Here is a 22,720-nt window from a genome sequence, read left to right as displayed (position 1 = left end):
AATCGAAGTCATACTGCCTCTAACAGTGGAAGTGGAACATGGCCAACATGACTAGTGGCCATTGAAACCCAATCTATGTGCAACCCAAGTCATAAGCAACCATATTAGGACCATAGGGAAGACCATTCCTTAGTGAGTCCCATATAGCTCTGTCTGGAACCTACACATTTAAAGACTTGCACTGAATTCATGCTAAGTCTCTTGATCGCAGCGGATTTAATACTCTGATTACCTTGTTAAAGCCCAGCATGAGATTTTAAATATGCATGTGCAAGGGGCTTAATGAATCCCACACAGTTTCAATAACCCCTTCTCTGCCTTCCCATGTGCAAACATGTCTCTCTGGAATTTAAGGGTGAGCTCTAATCATTTTTCATTTATGTTCCTACCCTGGCTTTTCACCAAGGAGTTCAGGGCAACATACATGGAAGGTGAAAATTCCACACGGTATCCTCAGAACAACTCTGTGAGGCAGGTGTGACTGCAGTAGTGAAAATCTTGAGTGAGTTCTGTGGCTGGGTGAGAATTTGGGACTATGTCTCCGTGGTCCATGACTGGCACCCGGTTAACTTTGCCGTACTGCTTTACAAACCTTTACCCCCACCTCACAACAACCTATCAATGTGCTGCCGCTGATTCTAGTGATAGTCTCAGAAAAGTGGACCAGGGATTTGCATTATGCTGTTCAGCTCTCATGCAGTGTCACTAATATCCAGGGCACGAATGCTCTGCAGGGAGCTGTACCCATTGACCTGAGATGTTTCAGCTGCTCATGGGCATCTTTCCAAGTATTTCATAGAATCATAGCATTGTAGAGTTGGAACTTGGAAGGGACATGTGGGTCATTTAGTCCAACAAAACCAGCATGGAGGGCTGGTTTCTGTGCACTGAGCTCTGAGCCTAAAGAGTGACGCAGGGTGTTGTAACTATGACGTAGTGAATTGAGCAGAATGGAAGGTGAGAGGTGGGATTTGGGCCTCACACAGGTCCCCACTGAAATTTTAAAAGTCCACCCCTGACTAAAGCATCCATGACAGTTGGCCATCCAACCTCTGCTTAAAAACCTCCAATGAGAGAGAGAGAGTCTACCACAGGCATCCCCAAACTTTGGCCCTCCAGATGTTTTGGACTACAATTCCCATCTTCCCTGACCAATGGTCCTGTTAGCTAGGGATCATGGGAGTTGTAGGCCAAAACATCTGTAGGGCCGCAGTTTGGGGGTGCCTGGTCTACCACCTTCCAAGGGAATTTGTTCAGATGAAGTCTTCCCACCCCCCTCTCTCTGCAGGGTCTCCTCATGTTCCTGGACTAAAAGCATAGACCAAGGATGTGGACCCTGTGGCCCTCCAGATGCTGTTGGACTCCGGCCCCCACCAGCATAGCCAATGGTCAGGGAAGATGAGAGTTGCACATCGGGAGGATCACAGGTTCCCTGTGGAACCAGAAAGTATGGGAAGAGTTTGCACAAGAAGCCCTGGGGAAACCATACACTACCGTTTATAATGCAAATGGAGGACTATTGGGACCTGCCATCAAACCATTGGTCCATCAGTATTGTCTACACTGACCAGTACCAGCAGTGGCTCTCTGGGGTTTCAAGAAGGTCTCCCCCGCCAGCCCTAACTGGAGATGCTGAAGATTGAACTTGGGACCTTCTGCATGCACAGCAGAATCCCTACAGCCCTTCCCATTGAATAAGAGGACAACACAAGCTGTCAAGACCCAACACATGAGAATGGTAGGGCTAGGTATGAATTCGATGAGCCTCTGATTTCCATAGATGCTTCCATGTCCCTTGAGTTAGACATGAAGTCCATTCCTAGAAATTTCCAGTATATTTTTTGGGTAAGATTCCCCACCCCCCTTATGAGAACAAATAGAAACAATAATTTGATCAGTGTGAATTCCCCCTTCCTCCAATCCTTTTCACAGTGACTTTCCTTCTTAAGGGCTGGGAAGACCTTGAACGTAATATACACTTGAATGGGAACTGCATACAGTGGTACCTCGGTTTATGAACACAATTGGTTCCGGAAGTCTGTTCATAAACTGAAGCGTTCATAAACTGAAGCGAACTTTCCCATTAAAAGTAATGGAAAGTGGATTAATCCGTTCCAGACGGGTCCGCGGAGTACTCAACCTGAGGCGTACTTAACCCGAAGCATGGGTGTAATTGGTTCCGGAAGTCTGTTCATAAACTGAAGCGTTCATAAACTGAAGCGAACTTTCCCAGTGAAAGCAATGGAAAGTGAATTAATCCGTTCCAGATGGGTCCGCGGCGTTCGTAAACCGAAAATTCGTAAACCGAGGTGTTCATAAACAGAGGTTCCACTGTAATAGCACACCTAGGGCTCTTACACATGTCCAATTCTCTTCAATGTGGCACATGTTCCCAGTGGCTGATGTCCAGTTTCACTGAGCCTTATGGAGGACAAATTCGTTTCAAGTCAAGAGCAAACTGTATGCTCCAGTTTTCGATGTGTTTGCAATCTGCCCCATTCACTGCAATGGAGGATGCAACTCCCGTTTTACAATGCACTCTCCACTGAAGAAAATGGAACAGACTTTCTCAGCAGGGACATCAGCGTGTGCAGCTATGAGACCCACCTGGATCATGCCCAGTACATACAATCTATCCCTGATGGAAACGATTCCCTATCTCGGTCCATTCCACCCACAAACCCCTTTCCCCAAAATTCAGTTTGAATCTCCCCTACAACCCAACCCAGTTCCCCAGCAACAAAAGATAATTGCAGGTTTGCAGGCAAAAAATTATAATAAAAAAGCATATTAGGCCCCCTTCCGCCCCAAATGAAAAATATTCAAAGAAAAGTTTTGGGACAGTAATACGAAGATTGCTATTACAAAATATACAAGGAGGGGGTTATCTGGAGTCTTTTACTGTGTCTGTGGGTTTGGGAAAGATCCTGCACCTTTGTCCCCCTCCCCCTAAAAATTGGTGATTTTTCTCTATAAAAAAACCCTGATCTATTTTTCTTCACTGAAATATTGCTGATCGTTTTACAGTTAAAACAAAAGGGCAGAATTATGTCTGAGGAAAGCTTGCAATTTGTTATTTCACCACCAGAAAATAAGAGAAGAAGCAATTCCACATATTCACTTTCCCTCAGAAAAGATCAAAACTGCTTGATCAATTCTTGCCTTCTTGCAGAACAATTTTCAGCTATCTTGGCAGGGGGAAAGTGGCGGCATCGATTTCTGTTTGAGTTCTTATGGAAACACAGAGCGGAACGTGTTTTAAAATATGGTGGTTCTGAATTCAAACATGGTGGGTCAGATTTTTTTAAAAAACAACAACAACAACTTGGTGTCAAGAGGAAGAAGCCAGGTTCATCAGGCAATTCCCTCAACACAACATGACAATCCAAACCCTGAACATGAGGAACACCTGCATGTTACGATGCTCCCATACTTTTTCCTCACAGGACAAAGCTGGAAGAACAGCCTGACATCTCCGCCCCATTTGCATGGGACAGAAGCATGGGAAAATGACCGGAACGACACATGCCAAAGAAATGGAAGTCCTTGGGTTTCAAGTTCTCTTTTTATTGAAGAAAAGAAAAAGAAGAAAAAAAATAGATTTTTTTTCCCAAGTGGATTTTACTCAATTTTTTTTTCCAGTTTGTCTCAAAGTCCCTAAGGCAATGTTCTCCATATGTTCTCAACTTTTCCATGTCTCTTAACCGGGGATCGTCCACTTGAGGAAGCAGACAGGGGGGAAGATGTTGTTCAGTCTTTCAAAAGCAAAGGGGGGTGGGGCGGAATGAGGCCACACATGAGCCTTTTTGCAAAGGCCCACAGTGAGCTTGCCTAGGGTCTACTAGCAGTCAACATATGACCTACATTCTTGTTTGTTCATTGTTTGTTTGCTTGTTTTTTGTTTTAAAAAAACCTCCCCTTCCCACTCAATGTTCTTTTCTCTCTCTTTTTTTGTCTGGAAACCAGTTGAGTGGATCTCAATTGTCTTAAGTGGAGCTCTCTTCATTGTCTATACATCACACTTTTATTTTTCAAAAGAATTTTTTGTGGAGAGTTCAGAAAATCCAGTATGGAAGGAGATGTCCGCCGCCACCACCAGATCTCCCTCTTCCATCCAATTTCCCTGCCCCAATTAGGCATCCTCTGACCTAGCTCCCAGAGGACTGCTGGAGAAATCCCAACTTTCTGACGAGGAGGCCTCTTCCCGGTCGAGGGAGATCTCTGTTCCCGATGCTGTTCTGGTGGCTGCGAGGAGACAGAAGGGAGATGGGCAGGTTCCTCTCCCTCCACCTCTAGAAGAGACAATGGGTCACAGGATGTGTCCAGTGGAACTGTGGGTACCCAATGCTCAGTCAAGCTCCTCCCGAGTTTCCATTCCAGACATCCATTGTGGCAGCATGGCTAGCGGCATCCTCTTGGCAAAGATCCTCCGTTAATCCTTTTGCCGCTGAGGCCGATGTAATTTTTGAAAAGAAAATGACAACCTCTAATCCTCCGTTTCCCCTAATTATTTCATCAGCCCCTTCCCTTCGCCGTGGCCTGCTCTCTCTCCCTCCCCCACCCCACCCCCGGCCATCTTCCTTACCTGGGAAAGACCGTATTGCGTTCCGTACCTACTGCTACTATGTTCTACAAAGTAATAGTTTTCCCCACCCAACTCTGTCTCCCGAGAACAATACAAAGGCTACTCCATATTATGTTTCCTTTTTAACTGAAAGGTTTCGAAAAGAAACCAACAGACATTGCTCTCTTGCTCCATTTCAATTCCATTTGATTGGTTCTCTTTTTATTATTATTATTATTTTAAAAAATCTTTATCTGTTTGTATTTTGTGTTTTGTTTTCCAGGGTGGGGGGAAAGGACACCCAAAGAGTCTTTCTTCTTGTTTTTTTCCTCCTCAGACCTCTGTCTGGAGGTCGATAATGTCCTGTCCCACCAGGGGGATTGTGGCGCCCGCCTTTTCCCACTCAACAGTTTTGAGTTCCAAGGGAGACTGTGACACCATATCCATGTCCTTTTTAACCCACGCCGGTGGGGAGTGGACCTTCCGGATCCCTTCCCAGGGTCTCTTGTTTGGTGTCTGCTGTTTTTCTTGCTGCAACAAAAAAACAAAACAGAAAAAAGAAGAGAGATCAGATTTCCAAGAAATTAAGTTGAGAGGAAGGCTAAAAGATTTTGTCAATTATTTTGGCTGAATTGATTAAAAAAAGGCCTTTGACTGATTAAAATGGCACTGGATTAATTGGGAGGTGGGTGGCTTTTAAATTAATTACTTGAATGCAAGTATTTGCAAAAGCCTCAGGTGACAGTCAATATATTTGAAAAGGTATTTTCCCCTTTCCCCTCCTATACTAAAGAATATGCATTTGTAGTGCCAACTTCAGTGCATGCATTCATCCCCCCCAAAAAACCAAAAGCCATGTCCATTTCGAGCAATTTGGGTTGGGGTAATTGCATGATAAGAGAAGGATAAATCCTCATTCCCTGGCACTGGGCCTTGGCCATGAATGCCCTACCACAGGGATGGAGAGCCTTCAGCCTGGTGCTTGAATGTGGTTCTCCACGCCTCCCTGTTTAGTCCCCAAAGCTCTCCCCAGACCACACCTCTTCATCAGCCCTGCTCTGGACTGCCAGAGGTACTCTAGTCCGGCTGGAATGTGTCCTTGAGTTGTGATAATGAAGAGATGTGGACAGGAGAGGTTTGCAGAAGCTTCTGGGTACCTAGAATGCACCCTGCGGTATTGTCAGGGTCCGTGCTGAGGAGGGCTGCGCTGAGGAGGAATGGTGGGAGCCTCCCCCTCCCCCTGCTCCTGAGCAGGATCTTGAATCTTCCCAAGAGCAGTGGAACAGTATAGATTTGGAACAGTGGTTTGCAGAGGGGCATAGTTCAGAAGACAGTAGTTGGGAAGAACTGGGTGGGGCACAGCTAGAAGAAGAAGAACTGGGAGATGGAGAGAGAGAGAGTTAATAGACTCACTCTCACTGGAAAGCGTCCATCTGATCAGCCCAAGGTCAAGGACAGCAGATAAGGTGGCAGCTCAGAAAGCTCGGTGGTTGCGAGATCAGGTTGCAAGATGTGGTAGTGATGTGGATGACAAGGGGGGAAGTGGGTGGAATCTTTAATTGGGAGCACCTTCTTTCCTAGGAATGGCTCCTTTGTTCTCTTGCTGCGATCATTAAAATCTCAAACTGCTAAGAGACTCCTTTCACTTTGTTCTGTTTATCTACTTCTAAAGGGGGGCGGGGAGGAAGCTGAGTCCCTGAAGCCTGACTGGTATAGAGGTAAACATCACATCCATTGTGCAGGACAGTTTCCCTTTGTCTCCGCCAATCACTTGTATGTAGCTCCCAGAAAAAAACTTCCGCAACCCACAAGGGAATGTAACCCTCAGCCTGAAAAATGTTCCCTACTCCTGCTCTACCACTGCATCTGCTATTTGCATTTATTTATTTTTAAAGTGGGAGCTCCGATCATGGCTCAGTTGGAATCACATCTAGTTTGGCCCTTAATTTCACCATCCTTCCCCTTGTTACGCTAATGAACTGGCTGAAATGGCTTGTAGAAGGAGTAGGAAATGGGGATCCCCTGACAATGCACGCAAGCCCTGCCCATCCCACAAAATGGCAGACAATTCATGTTCCTGATGCCATCGGAAATCCCATCATTCTGGATCAACTGGAAGGGATCACGGCTATAAATATCTGCTATCTTGTGGAAGGCCAAGGCTCATGTAATTTGACAGGAAGTGTTCTTAAAAACCAAATAAACTTCTCCTTGCTCAGTGGCACCAGACAAACTTAGTGGTATCCTGTGATTTATATAGATGTAAGCACAATAGGATCTTTCCATAACGCTACCCAAAATAGCATGTTCGAAACCCAAGGGGCATATTTTGCTTTTAAAATGTTCAGAACTGGTGCATCATTCTCTTAAATAAAGCAGGCTATAGAAACCTCACCAAGAGCGTTATTACAATTCACAAAGGGATTTTCCATGCGGAATATCTGCCATGGGAAAGATTAGGGGTTATTGGAGAGAGGAAAGAAGTGCAGAATTCAATTCGGGCAGTCACAGCACTGGGGGAATGGAAGCAAGGCGCACAAGTGCAATGGCTGAGCAGAAATTGAAGGAAACTCTTGAAACCTCACTGGGGGTGGGGTGGGGGGAATCAACCCCCTTTTGTGTTACAAAACTTATCCACTAGTTCTTTGGAAGTAAGGATTTTCCATCCTTTTGAGAGGATATCCCTCCATGCTGTGACGGGATGGGGCACTGGAGGAGCTGTGTGGGAATGTGGGGTTGGGATGGAATTCAAAAGAGGGGGGTTAGCATGGGGTGGGGCATCTGCTGGGTTGGTGAGCAACATGAGCAGAATCTGCAGCCCCTAGTAACACAGTGGTGCCTTGGTTGGCAAACGGCTCGGCTCCTGAACAAATTGGCTCCCGAGCACTGCAAACCCGGAAGAAAGTGATTCGGTTTGCGAACGTTTTTTGGCAGCCAAAAGCCCGACACGGCTTCCGCGGCTTCCGATTGAGTGCAGGAAGCTTTGGTAGCCGCGCCCTGGTTTTCGAACGGTTATAGGAGTCGAACGGACTCCCAGAATGCATTAAGTTCAACAGTCAAGATACTGTACATCATACTAATTGCATGGAACACACACGCACACGCACACACACAAACACATTTAAGCTGTGACCTTGCAGCTCGTACATGTTTCTAATGTGGGCCTTGGTACTTAAAAAGTTCTCCACCTTTGTTACATCAACTCTATAACATGAAGTGGTTATGAAGGTTGCTCCCTTTTGTTTCATCTCTATCCGTTTTTTTGGTCCTGAGCTACTGAGGTATTCCCAGATGCCCAGAGCCTGCCATTCCTTTTTCAACAAGGCTTTTAAGTGGAGATGCATTATCAATCAGTACCTGTATTAGATTTGAAATCGATGTTTTATTGTTGATTGCTTCGAAATCCATTTACGCAAAGCAATTGCAAGAAGACAGATTCCAGCGAAACATTAGGAAGAACTTTCTGGGGGCAAGAGTTGTTTGGCACTGGAAGGGACTCCCTTGGAAGGTGGTAGTCTCTCCATCATTGGAGGTTTTTAAGCAGAGGTTGGATGGCCACCTGTCAGCTGTGATTCCTGCATTGTGGGGGGGTTGGACTAGATGACCCTTGGGGGTCCACCCCAACTTTAGCATTCTATGATTCATTAAATGTATGTATGTATGTATGTATGTATGTATGTATGTATGTATGTATGTATACTTTGGGCTACAATTTACCCAACATATGGCGTTTTCCTTTGTTCTGTGTGAGTAGTGGGAATAGTTTCTGCAAGAAAGGCTTGGAAAACACACATTCAACAGAATGAGTTGCAGTTGAAATGTTAAAAAAAAAGTGCTTCCAGTACATAATAATGGTTTATATTACTAGATTGAGATGATATTTTACAAAGGTGTTCATAATAAGCTATGAATGGCACAAAAATCTTTTTGTGCTTCCTTTTTCTATCCTTTTGTCCTCTGATCACTTAATATTTGTTCTTACTGGATGGGCTATTGGCTCTAGCCTGCTGTTTTATTAGAAAGATAGTCTTCATGTACTTATGGATTGTATTAGTTATACTACATTGAAATAGGTCTTACTTAAATTCAAAGTGGTACAAAAAAAGCACACCTTTAAAACGTGCTGATATTTTTCCAGCATTGCTCATGTTGTACATGTTAAATATTTGAAACAAAACATTCATAATTTTTTAAAAAAGAAAGTAAAAACAAAATACAACCCCCAGGGATTTTAACCTCCCGCCCCTGCAATGTGTTGAGGAAATAAATGAATGCCACATTTGCACACCTCTTTCTCTGCATAAATTCTGGGCATCAGGTTTGCTGATGAAAGGCTTCAGCTCAAAGCAGGAGATTGACAGCTGCCCTGAACTGGAAACAGTTCTGAATTCGGTCCCTCCTCAAGGCCATGGATCAAAGCCACCACCCTCCCACCAAAAGAGATGGGGAGAATATTCCTTTTATCACCTTCAAAGCAAATACTGGGTGGTACGCGAACAAAATATTCCTTCCTCCTCTCCACAGTGCATGGTTAGCGGCTGAGCTCAGATGATGCTTCAGGCATCACCCAGTCTGAGCAGGAGAACCTCCCTCCCATCCCTCAGTGACGTGACTTCAAAAGCAAGACATTCTACTGACTGGGTGAGTTCTGTACCAGGGTCTCTTGCTTATTGGTAGCAAAGCAACTTCCAGCTCCTCTGCTTGCTCATCGCCGCAAGTCTCGGTTCACAGGAGGGGAAGGACTGATCTAAAGAGCTTCAGCAAAGTGCTTAAGTAAGGGTGTGAGAGAATCGTTGTGAGCCTCAAAGGGATGCTTCTGAATCCTTCAGTGAAATCTTCCTTCTGCAAAGCCTAGTCTCTCTAGCCCAGCACTCTGTCTCAAACGGTGGTCCATGAAAATCCACAATAAGGGCACATTCAAGAGATCCATCCTTCTGCTGCTCACCAGCAACTGGCATTCAGTGGCAATACTGCCTCTAAGCAGAAACATTTCCCCCCGCTCTTCCCCCTCCTTCTTCTTTCCTTTTGCGTCAAGGGACAGTGTTACATTTTTTGTTCTTGTTGCAAAGCAGCTGCTCTGGGGGCCTTTGAGCTGAAAAGCTAGGGTGAAAAACAGCACTAGGAAACCTCTAATAAAATAAATGTTCACGGCTAATAGTCTGACAGACTGCTCCCCATCCTTCTCCAAATATTTATCTGGTCCTCTTTGGAAGACACCAGACTTGAAGACTTCTCACTAACTCTTGTCTTATGTTTGTGAATTCCAGACAGTGGCCACGGTTACTGTGTGGCTGGGGGTTGGACTAGATGACCCTTGGGGTCCCTTCCAACTTTGCAATTCCATGAATCCATGTGCTGTGTGAAAAGGGGAGGTTTTCTTCTTCTCAATGGCGATGTCTGTCCTGAACCTGCTGTCAAGACCAGGCACCCCCAAACTCCGGCCTTCCAGATGTTTTGGACTACAATTCCCATCATCCCTGACCACTGGTCCTGTTAGCTAGGGATCATGGGAGTTGTAGGCCAAAAACATCTGGAGGGCCGCAGTTTGGGGATGCCTGATAAGACGGTCGTTGGAGTAGCCATGGAACCAAGGTGATGGAAAAGCTTTGTAACCATAAAACATGCTTCTGAGATGGGCGAAGTGGACATCTTTGGACATTGGCAAAGGCAAGAGAAGGTGGTTGCCAAGTAGGGATGGTTTGGGAGGGATGCAGTCAAGACTCTAACAATGTCGGGGGTGGGGGTGGATTGGGAGAGTTGCATGAATCCTCTTTTCTGTGCGATGTTGGGAGCGGAAGGGTCAAGGGAGCATTCGAGGGGTGCTTGGCCCGTGATTGAGAGGACCGGATGCTTACTTATGGGTGGGAGAATGCATTTGAAGACATGCGCCATGGCGAGGATAGGAGGCGAGGGTGTCTCTATGAGGTTCATTAAGGAAATGCAGGCAGTAAGACTTACGCTAGTGTTAGTTTTATCACTTCCGCCCGAAGAAACACTCCATCGTTTTATAGCCTGAATGCACAAGAGAGAACAGGGTGTTTCCCCCCTCTTTGATCAACGTAATTGAATTGGCGCACTCCAAGGAACAAGGGTGTGCCTCGTGTGCCCATGAGAACAGTGAAATAACCATTCAAGAACATTTCCCCTTTAAAAACAAAGTGATTGATGGGAAAAGGGAAACATGCAGAACTGGAGAGGAAGCTGAAAAAGGAACCATAAATTCCTGGCAAACAGTGTTGCATTATGGACCTCCGTAGGAACACAGAAAGCTGCCTTATACTGAGTCAGACCTTTGGGTCCATCAAAACTTTTAATGTTTTAAAAGGGAATCTTTTAATGTTTAAGAGACCATTGTATTTTAATATTTTGTTGGAAGCCACCCAGAGTGGCTGGGGAAACCCAGACAGATGGGTGGGGTATAAATAATAAATTATTATTATTCTATCAAGCTCAGTATTGTGTTATCTGACTGGAAGCAGCTCTCCAGGATTTCAGACAAGGGTCTCTCCCTGCTACACCTGGAGATGCTACACCTCCAGCTGTACCTGGATATCCATGCATTGCAAGGGTCGAATTAGATGACCCTTGGGGTCCTTTCCAACTCTACAATTCTATGATTCTGTGCTTGTATGCCTGGAATTGAACCGGCGTCATTCTGACTGCAGAAGAGGTGATCTGTTACTGCACTACGGTTCTCCTTAATTTCTAAAGGCAGTGTGGGGAGAATCATTCTTGAGATTATACCCTAGTTATTTTAATCATTAAATTTATTACTCGCTTTTTTTGCCACGGCAACTCAAAGCGACTTACAATATTTTAAGCAAGCAAACACATACATGCATTAAAACCAGCTTTAAAAACAACCTAAGACAATTTGGTGTTTTTGTTTTGTTTTTTAAAAAACCCTACATTTAAACATCCCATCCATGAAAAAAAAATGCTGTGGGTATTTCAAAGCCAAAGGCCTGGTGAAAAAGAAATGTTTTTTGCTGAGCTAGAAGCTGGCATTGACTTCTGATTCATCTTGCCTTTATTAATCCAGAATAAAGGAAGATGATCATGGCTAAACAACCAGGATGTATCTGCAAGAAGTGATTCTTCATGCAGAACTTCTCAAATCTCCCCTGCTACTTAGCTCAATCATGGAGAATTGTTATTATTTTGCACAGGTGTAGCACAAAGTATGAGATAGTGCAGGCACCCCCAAACTTTGGCCCTCCAGATGTTTTGGACTACAATCCCCATCATCCCTGACCATTGGTCCTGTTAGCTAGGGATCATGGGAGTTGTAGGCCATAACATCTGGAGGGCCGCAGTTTGGGGATGCCTGAGATAGTGTGACTCTTGAGCTTAGCCCTGCATCTGTGTGGTCTACTAAAGCACAGGAGGTGCTGTAGGCCAGGCACTCTGCTTGGGGGCCAGATCATTATCTCTGCCACCCCTTGAGGTTTGACAGGTGGGTGGAGCCTGAGATTTAGGAGTGATGCCATCATCCAAGGTCGATAGCATTGGGGCAGTAGAATGCAGCTTTTGAAGAAGGGCAGGCTGAAGTTTCTCCAGAAAGAACTTCCAGCTGAACAGTTTAAGGGGGAAATTTATGGGCTGGGGATCACCCGTCATTTAGCAGAAATTCGCCTGGACCACCATTTTGGCCAGCGATTCCCGGACATGTCCAGGAAAACCCGGACGTATGGCAGCCCTATGTCTAGAAGACATGGGAGCAGGGAGTCAGAGAAAAATTGAAGAAGTCATTTAAGCTTTTCTCCAGTCAAATGAAAAAGACTTATCAAAAACAGATTTTCATACTGCAGATATCCTCACATGGGTGGGGGAGAATAAAAGGCAGAGGGGTTTTGCCCACAGGCACAAAATTACGGTTTTTGGAATTTCCCAGATCTTTCGTTTGCAGGCCCCCAATTAATCAGGTCCCCATGGATGGAGTTTTCAGGAAACTGGGCCAGGACTCACCTTGCTGTCTGCTGTTGGAGACTCCTTCTCTTTCTCTGCATGCTGCAGCTTTCGGTTCAAATCCTGGAACATGTCTTGGTGACGTTTTCTCGTGTGCATGATTTTCTGCAACGGACGAGAGAGAAACAGGTCAGGATAGCCCAGGTCCATCAAAGCCTCAGGCAGGAATTGTGAGATCAATTAAACCTAATTAAGAATGGTTTCCTCATTTCTCCACATTTCCATATCTCATATATATATATATATATATATATATATATATATATATATATATATATTCTTATATATCTCATATATATCTCATATATATATATATTCTGATGAAAATTCTTCAGTGTTTTAGTGCAAGTCTCTCTTAATATAGTAATTTTTGGGTGCAGTTTTCCCTAATATAAATTTACTGATTTTGCACTTATAAACGGCTTGGTTTTAATAAAACCATTTACAGTTTTAAATGGCTTAATAAAGCCATTTACAGTTTTTAAAAACATGTTAAGATGATAAATAAAAAGGTTAAAAGGAGGTATCTGAAATATTCGTAGCATAATTAAATGAGCTTTTAATAATAATAATAATAATAATAATAATAATAATAATAATAATAAAAAATTTATTATGTGTACCCCACCCATCTGGCTGGGTTTCCCCAGCCACTCTGGGCGGCTTCCAACAGAAAAATGAAACAAAATAATCTATTAAACATTGAAAGCCTCCCTAAAAAGGGCTGCCTTCAATTTTAAAGAAATAAAAAAAGATAAATAAACAGAAACCAAAAGGATTAATACACATGCCAACCTGCTACATTTGTGGATAGGGTCGCCAAACAAAAACATTTTAAGCAAGCACCACAGAGAGAACAGCAAAGGTGTTTGCCTGATGTCAGTAGGCAAGGAGTTCCAAAGTGTGTGTTCTACCATACTAAAAGATGGATTTCTTACAAGTGTGGAATGAGTATTATATGGCACCTGTAGCAGTGCAATGCATTTCTGTATGCTATTTTCTCTAATGCGTGCACTTTGATGCATACTAGAGCCTAGAGTGTGCATTTCTGAACACACTGGAACTCCACTGCAAAATTCAGAGACATGAAACCGCGAATTAGACAGGTTAGCCTTTAAACGTGAACTGGATTAAATTTCTCCCCCATCTCTAGTCCTAGCCAAGTAAAGATGCAGGACTGAAAACCCCCCAAATGGCCCAATGAGTACTGAGAATGATCATTGCTCCCAGAACACAGGGTGCCTGTTTGTAGGGGGATTCCATTTGGTGGGTTCCCCCCTTTTTGTACTTTTGCAAACCTTGGGGTTCCCCCGAGCCTCTTAATACCATCCTCATGTTTTAATGTTTAGTAGATTATTGTATTTTATTTTTCTGTTGGAAGCCGCCCAGAGTGGCTGGGGGAACCCAGCCAGATAGGCGGGGTATTAATAATAATAATAATAATAATAATAATAATAATAATAATAATAATAATAATAGCGGATGGTCCAGTTTGAGCTACATAAGGAGAATGAGGTTGCTGTTTCTATAGCAGGCACATCCAACTCTCAAGAGACTGTGATCTACTCCAAGTATTTTTTTTTAAAAAAACCCTGACAGTGATATACCCATTATCATTGGAGAGAGGAAGAGTGTGGGGGGGGGATTGCCCTGAGTTGTTGAGCTTTTTTAGGGGGGAGGACCCAGAGTGGTTTACCTTTTTGGGGGGAGGATTGCCCAGACTTCTTGAGCCATTTTTTAGGGGAAAGGGCCCAGAGTTGTTCAGCTTTCTTTTTTTGGGGGGGGGGGAATCAATAAGGATCCCGCTATCTACCAGGATCACCAGGGGATCTACCAGTAGATCGTGATCCACATGTTGGACATGCCTGGTATATAGAATTTTTCATCCCAAACGAACCACTTCATTCTTTCAGTTTATGCTATGCCTACTCAGAGAGGTGTCCTGTGCAACACTCTGGGCTACAGTTGCTGGACATTTGCTTTGATGCCTGGTTACCAGAAATTCTCTGTGCACTGCCCATGGATCAAATTAGGCACACTTTTGCATTGATGTACATTCCAGTGGAGAAAAGTACCCCTTGTTATGGGGAATAAAAAGGTAAAGGGACCCCTGACCATTAGGTCCAGTTGCAGATGACACTGGGGTTGCGGCGCTCACCTCGCTTTACTGGCCGAGGGAGCCAGCATACAGCTTCCGGGTCATGTGGCCACCATGACAAAGCCGCTTCTGGCGAACCAGAGCAGCACATGGAAATGCCGTTTACCTTCCCGCTGTAGCGGTACCTATTTATCTACTTGCACTTTGACCTGCTTTCGAACTGCTAGGTTGGCAGGAGCTGGGACCGAGCAACAGGAGCTCACCCCATCTCGGGGATTCGAACCACCGACCTTCTGATTGGCAAACCCTAGGCTCTGTGGCTTAACCCACAGCGCCACCCGCGTCCCATGTTATGGGGAATACGCAGTGCTTTTTTCCTAGAAAAAAGACGTGCCAGAACTCACTATGAATGCCTCTCTCATTCTGGGCCAGTGTGGTGTAGTGGTTAAGAGTGGTAGACTCCTAATCTGGGGAACCGGGTTCGCTTCCCCGCTCCTCCACATGCAGCTGCTGGGTGACCTTGGGCTAGTCACATTTCTCTGAAGTCTCTCAGCCCCACCCACCTCACAGGGTGTCTGTTGTGGGGGAGGAGGGAAAAGGAGATTGTTAGCCGCTTTGAGACTCCTTCGGGTAGTGATAAAGCGAGATATCAAATCCAAACTCTTCTTCTTCTTCTCTTATAATGGCAATGGCGCCCACCTGAGAGGTGCCGGAACTGAGTTCCAGGGAGTTCTGGCTGGAAAAAATAGCCCTGAATATGACACAAGCTGATTCATGGGTTCTTGGGGATCAGGCAATGACTCCAGACATTTTTTGTGTTAGGACAGTCAATTTGGTATATATGAAACCAAATTCAATGGAGGAATGGGGATGATAAGATTCTCTCTCATCCTGACCTGTCCATTATGTAAACGAGGAAATACTCACCTCAAAATCTAGCTCTGCATACCGGGATTTCCGTCTCTGCAGATTGAAAGAGAAAGACAGATTAGCAGTAGGGTGATACCACCCCAATGAAATTGACGGCATTTTTTTTTTTTTTTGCCACCGTGTTTTTTTTTTTGCGATATTTCTCCTGGAGAAAGCACCATTTGCAGCAATGGCCACCATTGTGGCAGCTGTGCAGAGTCTCATCTCTCTGTGTGCATTCTCAGTCCCACTGGACTGAGGAGACACATTCCCTGGTCCAGGGGTGGTCCTACCATTTGGCAAAGTGAGGCAACGGCCTCAGGTGCTGGATGAAGCCCCTAGCCATTCCCCTCTGCTGAAAAAAACAGAGCTGTATGTGCGCTCTGCCACATTAGCCTGCTGCTCAGAGGAGCAGTGGAGGACGCGATCCCGTCACTAATAATTTGGGATCAGTTAACAATTTGGGACCTGGAAAACTTTACCGACGGGATCACCTTACCCCATATCAACCGCTTTGATCTGGCACAGTTATAGGGGCTACATAATGTGAATTTCACATTTTAAAGAAATCAATGATTTAGTGTGGCAGAACTACACTTGGCAACCCCCTGCCTTTTGATATCAGGCAGGCTGTAGGCTTTAAAAACATTTTTGTATAGATAATCCTACTGAGTTGTTTATCCCGGTTTATGAAAACTATCCCTCTCTCTGCCCACACCATGATTAGTTTTATATACAGTGGTACCTTGCAAGACAAATGCCCTGCAAGATGAATCTTTCGCTAGACGAATGCGCCTGGCGATCTGATGGTCGTTTTGCGAAAAATTCGTCTTGCGAATCGCGGTTTCCTATAGGACTGCATTGAAATTTAATGAATGCGTTCCTATGGGCAAAAAAAAGACATTTCAGTGCATTCCTATGGGAAATCACGATTTGCAAGACGAATTTTTCACAAAATGAATTGACTCATGGAATGAATTAAATTCATCTTGCGAGGCACCACTGTATGTCAGTTTGCATTTCTTAGTGCATAAAGTAATAATCTGATGTGTAGAGATATTTCCTATTCTACTTAGTTCAAGAAGGTTCTGGAAGCTTCTCTGTGTGAAAGAAACAAGCAGAAACTTCATGATGTTTGGGTTATTCCTTCAGAGAAGCTGAGTTCAGCTGGTTTAAACTGGTCCTGTTATCTCTTCTGTCAAGATCATGCTGACTATAATAATAGGCCAGGAGGAGCCTGGGTTTCACTTTCTCTCTTCCTTTCTCTCATTTCCAACTGGTGTGGTGTTCTGTATACCTGTATAGTGTTACGTTTTAGACTTATTATAAGTTATTGTTAAGTCTGCTGCAGCTGGATTTCTGATGGACAGTGCCAATCCTGAATGTATTGGATTTGTGGCCATGATGCTCATTTGCCTTCAGTAGCAGTAAAGCCTCTGCTCTATTTTTGGGAAACCCTGCAACGTGTGTAGGTTTTTTACTCTGCTAACTATACATTGGAATCTACTCTAGATCAATATTGAACAGGCTTTCAATGACAATATACCTCTGTTACCTCCCCCCAACTTTACTCTGGCCAGTCAATTTAGCCCTGTATTGTATCATATGACTGGTTCTATTTCAAGGTCTTGGGGACAGGTTGGTCTCCTTTAGCCAAGGGACCCGAGGTCCTTTCCAACCTGAGATGCCAAGGAACCTGCGATGTTCTCCGTGCAAAATGTGTGCAATATCACGTAGCTACCACCCAGCCACATACCTCAAGGGAGCTCATGGAAAGGGTGGAAACCGTCTCACTCTTGGGCACCATGCCAGAGTTGCCAGACTCGCCTGTGTCACACAAGCTGTTTGGCATCTGTGAGTCACCAGATTTGTTAACCATTGGAGGCGACAGCTGGTGCTGCTGCTGCTGCTGCGTCATTGGCGAGGCCTGAGCCTCCCCGCAGCCCATGACCACAGGCTCCCTTGGAGGGCTCTTGACAACGAACCCTGGGTCAGTGGCCATACTGAGGTGGATGAGCCTCGTCTGGGGCATCTGGTCAATGTTGATGCTATATTTTGTATCGTCTTTGGGGGGCGGCGGAGGCGGCGGAGGCTTTGGCCTCAAGGTGGCGGTGTTGGAGGGCAAGATGACGTAGCTGGTGTCTATGGCTTGGTCCTGCGCCCGAGAGAGCTCCGAGTCCAGCTTCTTGAAGATGTCCCCATCGCAGATGTAGATAGACTTGGGAGCCTGGCCCTTGTCCTTCTTCAGAGTGAGGGTGTGGTTGCTGAAGTCGTTGAGGTTGATGGCGCCCAGGTAGTGTGGGGAGCCTTGGAGGTGCAGCTTGGAGACGTTGGCTGGAAGACTGTTGAAGTTGGACGATCCCTTCTGGTGGTTCAGCTTCAGCTTCTCCTCATCCTGCAGGGACGGGCGTTTCAGAGTCCCCGTGATGGTCATGGTGCGGCAAGTGCTGATGTCTTTGTTTAGCACTAATGGGTCGGCGGAAAGAGGCAGAGCATCAGTAACCGATGGAACTGGACGTGTCTTGCTACACAACAAAAATGGCTCTTACCACCATCACACCACCAAGGATTGCCCTCCCACCCATATCTCCAGAACAGAGGCTCCTAAAGGGATTTTATTTTATCATTATCATTATTTATTAAATCAGTATACCGTCCTATACCAGCAGGTCTCGGGGCAGTTACAACATAAAATCACAATATTAAAACCACAAAATACATAACCAAAATAGAAACAAAAACAAGTTAATAACCGCCCCCTCCGACACATTTGAAAGGGGAATTAGAGTTTCACTCTTGTTTCCTTCTTGTTTCAACAGTTACTGAGTGATGGGTTATTCATTTTTTGTCTCCCAATCATTCATTATGTGAAGACAATGGATGAAGATATAAATGGCCTGCTTCTAATTTGCCTGGTTATGTTTGAAATTAATCCCACAAGCTTCTTGGACTGGATTATACATGTCAATAAATAAATAAATATGTCCTCCATAGATCCTGTGTTTGATTCATGATGCAAACATTGCATTTCTGCTGGTAAGGGTATATAATCTAGTTACCCATATTGGTTTAAAATGTTTTATTGATTTTATCCTTGACCTTGGTGCCACGTAGACAGGACACCTTTGCTCAGATTCCTTTGCCCCAGCTGCTAATTTGCTAGGGTTGCCAGACTCAATAGAGGACAGGACTTCTGTGCCTTTAATTGCCCTGCTCTCTTTTGAGTCTGGAAACCTTAAAGAGAAACCAGCAGACCCTTTGCTTGGAAATTAAACAAAGGGTCTGCTGGTTTCTCTTTAAGGTTTCCAGACTCAAAAGAGAGCAGGGCAATTAAAGGCACAGAAGTCCTGTCCTCTATTGAGTCTGGCAACCCTCTTTGCTACTGGGCCAAGTTCAACATGTTACTACTAGAAAGCCTTTAACAACTTGGGATCAGTTTATCTGTGAGATCACCTTGCCCCATTATGCTTGATTGATGGCTTCAGTCTGCAGAATTAGGACTCTTACAGGTGCCAAATAAAGCTCATTCCGCATTTGGAAGAACTCAAACTTTGCAGCATCTACACATTGGAACTCCCTGCCTATTGATAACAGGCATGTCACTTCCCTGTTTTCTTTTTGGAGCCTGCTAAACCAATTTTTGTTCAGACATGTCTACCCAGATATCTAAAATGCTGGTGTCTGCTTTAAACTCCTTTGAGTTTCTTGCTGATTTTACATTTTCCTGAATTCTTAAGATTGTTGTTATTAACTGTTTTTACTGATAATTTTATTGTTTTATTCTTATTGCAACTGCTTTGATTTTTTTTAAAAAAATGTATACATAAAGTAAATAATAAAGTGTTTTTTTGTCTCTTCCCTACTTGAGAGATTAGATACAGAATATCCTCTGGATGCTTTCAGACCAAAAGAGCAGCTTCAGCACTTATAAGAAAAGAAAGAGCCAAATTCTGAAGGAGATGGAGAACATCACATGCAAACACACATATGCATCACAGATATAAGTAAACTATACATTGCTATTGCTCAGCCAGCTCTCAGCTGCAAGGAAAAGAGGGTTAAGAAGTCATGGTTGGCTTCTATGATCCATCCCAGAGTCATGGAACTAAATACTTACCAAGCATATCAGCAGAACAGCTGCTTTACCTATTATTCCCTGAAGAACAGGGGGAATTAAAAGACCAAGAAATATGGGCTTGGGGGCTTCATTCAAACAATCCCTGACTAAGGGCTGGAGCGTTATGTTGTTGCTGGGTGGTTGTGTTGTCTTGTAAAACACAACAGCAGATTGTTGGGATTTAATTGGTCCGCTATGGTGCCTTGAGCTTCCTAAGCCAGCAAAATTCAAGGGCAAGCCAGCAGAAATAATGACCCAAGCCTTTGTGAGACAGGATTCCTCAACCTGGTACCCTCTAGATCAGGCATGTCAAACCTGCGGCCCTCCAGATGTTTTGGCCTACAACTCCCATGATCCCTAGCTAGCAGGACCAGTGGTTGGGGAAGATGGGAATTGTAGTCCAAAACATCTGGAGGGCCGCAGGTTTGACATGCCTGCTCTAGATGATATGGACTACAACTCTGATCCTAAATGTGGGCACCAGCTTGGAGAAGGCTGGTTGGTCTGATATCTTGACATCCTGGGGTGCGGTTTGCAAACCCAGTTGGGTAAGAGAACTGTGGTACTCAAACGTGACAACTGTAGCAACTGGGGGAGGGATTATGATATCTAATGGACATGGAAATGAATTTCCCAGATCTCGGATCGTAGATGAAGATCATGGGGGGGGGGTGTTTCTATGAAACAGTAGACATCTTGCAAGGAAAGATGGAGACATTTAGCTGTTCTTCCAAGTATCACTCATGCATTTAGACAACTCAAGGGATGCTTCCCAGGATATGTGTTTTTTTGTGTGTGTGTCACACAGTGCTTGCTTTCCTCTCCCCTCCGCATTTACCTTTTCTTTTGTGCCATGTCTATTAGGTTGTGAGGCCCTGAGGACCTGCCTGATCTTTTAACATCTCTGCAGTGCTTAGAAAACATCCGCTGCTTGTTTAAAATTTTACAGAACAGTTGCTCTGGAGAGATAGGGGTGTAAAATGGAGCAAGGGCTGTCCTTCCTTGCTCGTTTGTCGGATGCCTTTGGTTTTGTTAAGGTTAAGATTGTCGGCGCTGAGAGAGATCAGAGGGATAAAAAGAGACACACAGAGAGAGGAAATAAATGAAGACAGGGAGGGAAAAGAAGCCAGGGAGAGGGAGAGGTGAGAAGACATCAGCAGAGAGGGAAGCATCATGTTTGATCGAAGGGCGTCATATGAAGATACCAAAAGAAAAAGCAATATGATAATCTGCCTAAGGGCATGTTGGCACTGGGATAATTTGTGGGAGCTCACACTCCCTTTTGAAACCTTGAAGCTGAAAAGAGAAGGCGATAAATAGTCCCTGTTTAAAACAGGAGGGATGGGCTGCAGCTCACTCCCCAGCAAGCTGGCTCTTGTCGATGGGCACGGACTCTGCTTACCAGCAAAGATACTCATTTGTAACACAAGCTGGCAGGGAAAGGAGAGCAAGAGTCTGATGCCCCATGGAGCGAATCTGATGTGGGCGCTCCACCAGAAGGACAGCCTTCTAATGTGCACCCAGGTCACAAGTCCCAAACAATTCATTTACTCACAAGTAAACATGCATCAAATTGGGCAGAAATGAATTGATCCAGTGTAGTGTAGTGATCAGAGTGTCGGACCCGGACCTGGGAGAATGGGGTTCAATTCCTGTCTCTGCCATGAAGCTCACTAGGTCAGTCACCGCCTCTCAGCCTACCCTACCTCACAGGGTTGTTGTGTGGCTAATGTGGGGAGGGAACAAACTGTGCACACCACTTTGTACTCCTTGGAGGGAAGGCGATACAGAAATGTAATAATAAACAAACAAAGTGGTCACTATACTGAAGAGATAAGAAAGAGGGATTTATATCTAGATGTTAGGATTGAGAGGATAAGGGAAAACAGGAAAACAGGAAGATGCAATAAGAGGTAAAGGAGGTGCTGTGGGATTGGTGGAAGTCAATGTTTGTTTTCCTTTTTAGTGTTTATATTATTAATTTGTAAGATTTGGATTTGTTTTTCATATGCTTGTTTTTGTGTTTTGTGTATTGATATTTTTCATTTGTGTGTGTGTGTGGAAAATACTAATAAAATCTACTATTAAAAAATAGTAGTGTGTGTTTGCCATAGTGCATTCTCCATGAAAACACACTCTTTACAGCTGAATTGGAACAAACAGCAATTTGCGGAAAACCCTAATTGCCATTTGTTCCTATTCAGCATCAAAGAGCAGGTTTCCCTGGGAAAGCAGCAGGGTTAATTTTTTTTTTAAGCACTCAGACATTGACCAGGGAATTGTGGTCTTTTTCCTAGAACGTGTGGGGCTAAAGTTAAGTGTGGACGAGGGTTTAGTGCTTCTGATGGCTCATTGCTACAAAGGATGGGCTTTTCTGCAAATCTTGAAGTTGAGCTTATCTGTATGGATTTTCTCTAATTCATGTTTGCTCCTTAATCTTGATGAGATGTGAATCCTCCCCTTTCTGATTCTGCTAAAAACATGAATGATTCTTGCAGGTTATATGCATTATTATAAACATTATTACACATGTAATATTATGCACCTATTATATGCATATACATGCTAGGTTTCCTGCAGTAATCCATGTGTAATACATACAAGGCATGTGAACTGCATTAAGAATATGTGTATGTTGATATACTTGTGAAATCATGCTGCAGAAATAAAATACAACTTGGAGCATGGCTCTTTTATATATATCATGTCTCTCCTGTATTGGTCTCTAAAGCCACAGGAGGCGTTGTAACTCTCTTAACAGTTTGACTTCACTCCAAAAGGTGAACTTTTCCTCACAAGGCAGACGGATGCATTATATGCATAGAAAATATGTGTTTTCGCATTTAATTATTTGGGATTTAAAAGAAAAGAAAGATGCAAAAATGTATTGGACCTAGGCAAGGACTGACTGCAAGAGGCAGACTGAAGTTGGGGGGTGGGGGTGGGGGACTTATTCAGGTCGAATCTCCCCAAATCCATATATAAATCCAACTCTTCCATCTCTAGTTTCAAATCCCAGCAGGGAAGCTGCCATCCTGATAAGAAGTCAGACAACAAATAGGAA

At 44.2% G+C, this 22,720-nt stretch overlaps 1 protein-coding gene across 3 annotated transcripts in view; it reads right to left on the bottom strand.

Annotated features, from left to right (window-relative positions):
* Window positions 1-3,548: 3,548 nt before the first annotated feature.
* Window positions 3,549-22,720, bottom strand: part of LOC118090001 (adhesion G protein-coupled receptor B1) — a 63,733-nt gene continuing 44,561 nt past the window's right edge. For all 3 annotated transcript variants that reach the window (XM_088676054.1, XM_088676052.1, XM_088676053.1), the window contains 4 exons: window positions 17,296-18,005; window positions 15,558-15,593; window positions 12,533-12,637; window positions 3,549-5,095 (listed from right to left, as the gene is read on the bottom strand). In XM_088676054.1, coding sequence (XP_088532180.1) covers window positions 4,898-5,095; window positions 12,533-12,637; window positions 15,558-15,593; window positions 17,296-18,005 — 1,049 coding nt within the window. In that variant the 3' untranslated portion in view covers window positions 3,549-4,897. The remainder of the gene's footprint in view (window positions 5,096-12,532; window positions 12,638-15,557; window positions 15,594-17,295; window positions 18,006-22,720) is intronic.

The sequence above is a fragment of the Zootoca vivipara genome, chromosome 8 (genome assembly GCF_965207765.1).
Source record: "Zootoca vivipara chromosome 8, rZooViv2.hap1.1, whole genome shotgun sequence".
NCBI lineage: Eukaryota > Metazoa > Chordata > Lepidosauria > Squamata > Lacertidae > Zootoca > Zootoca vivipara.
This window is presented reverse-complemented; position numbering and strand designations above follow the sequence as displayed.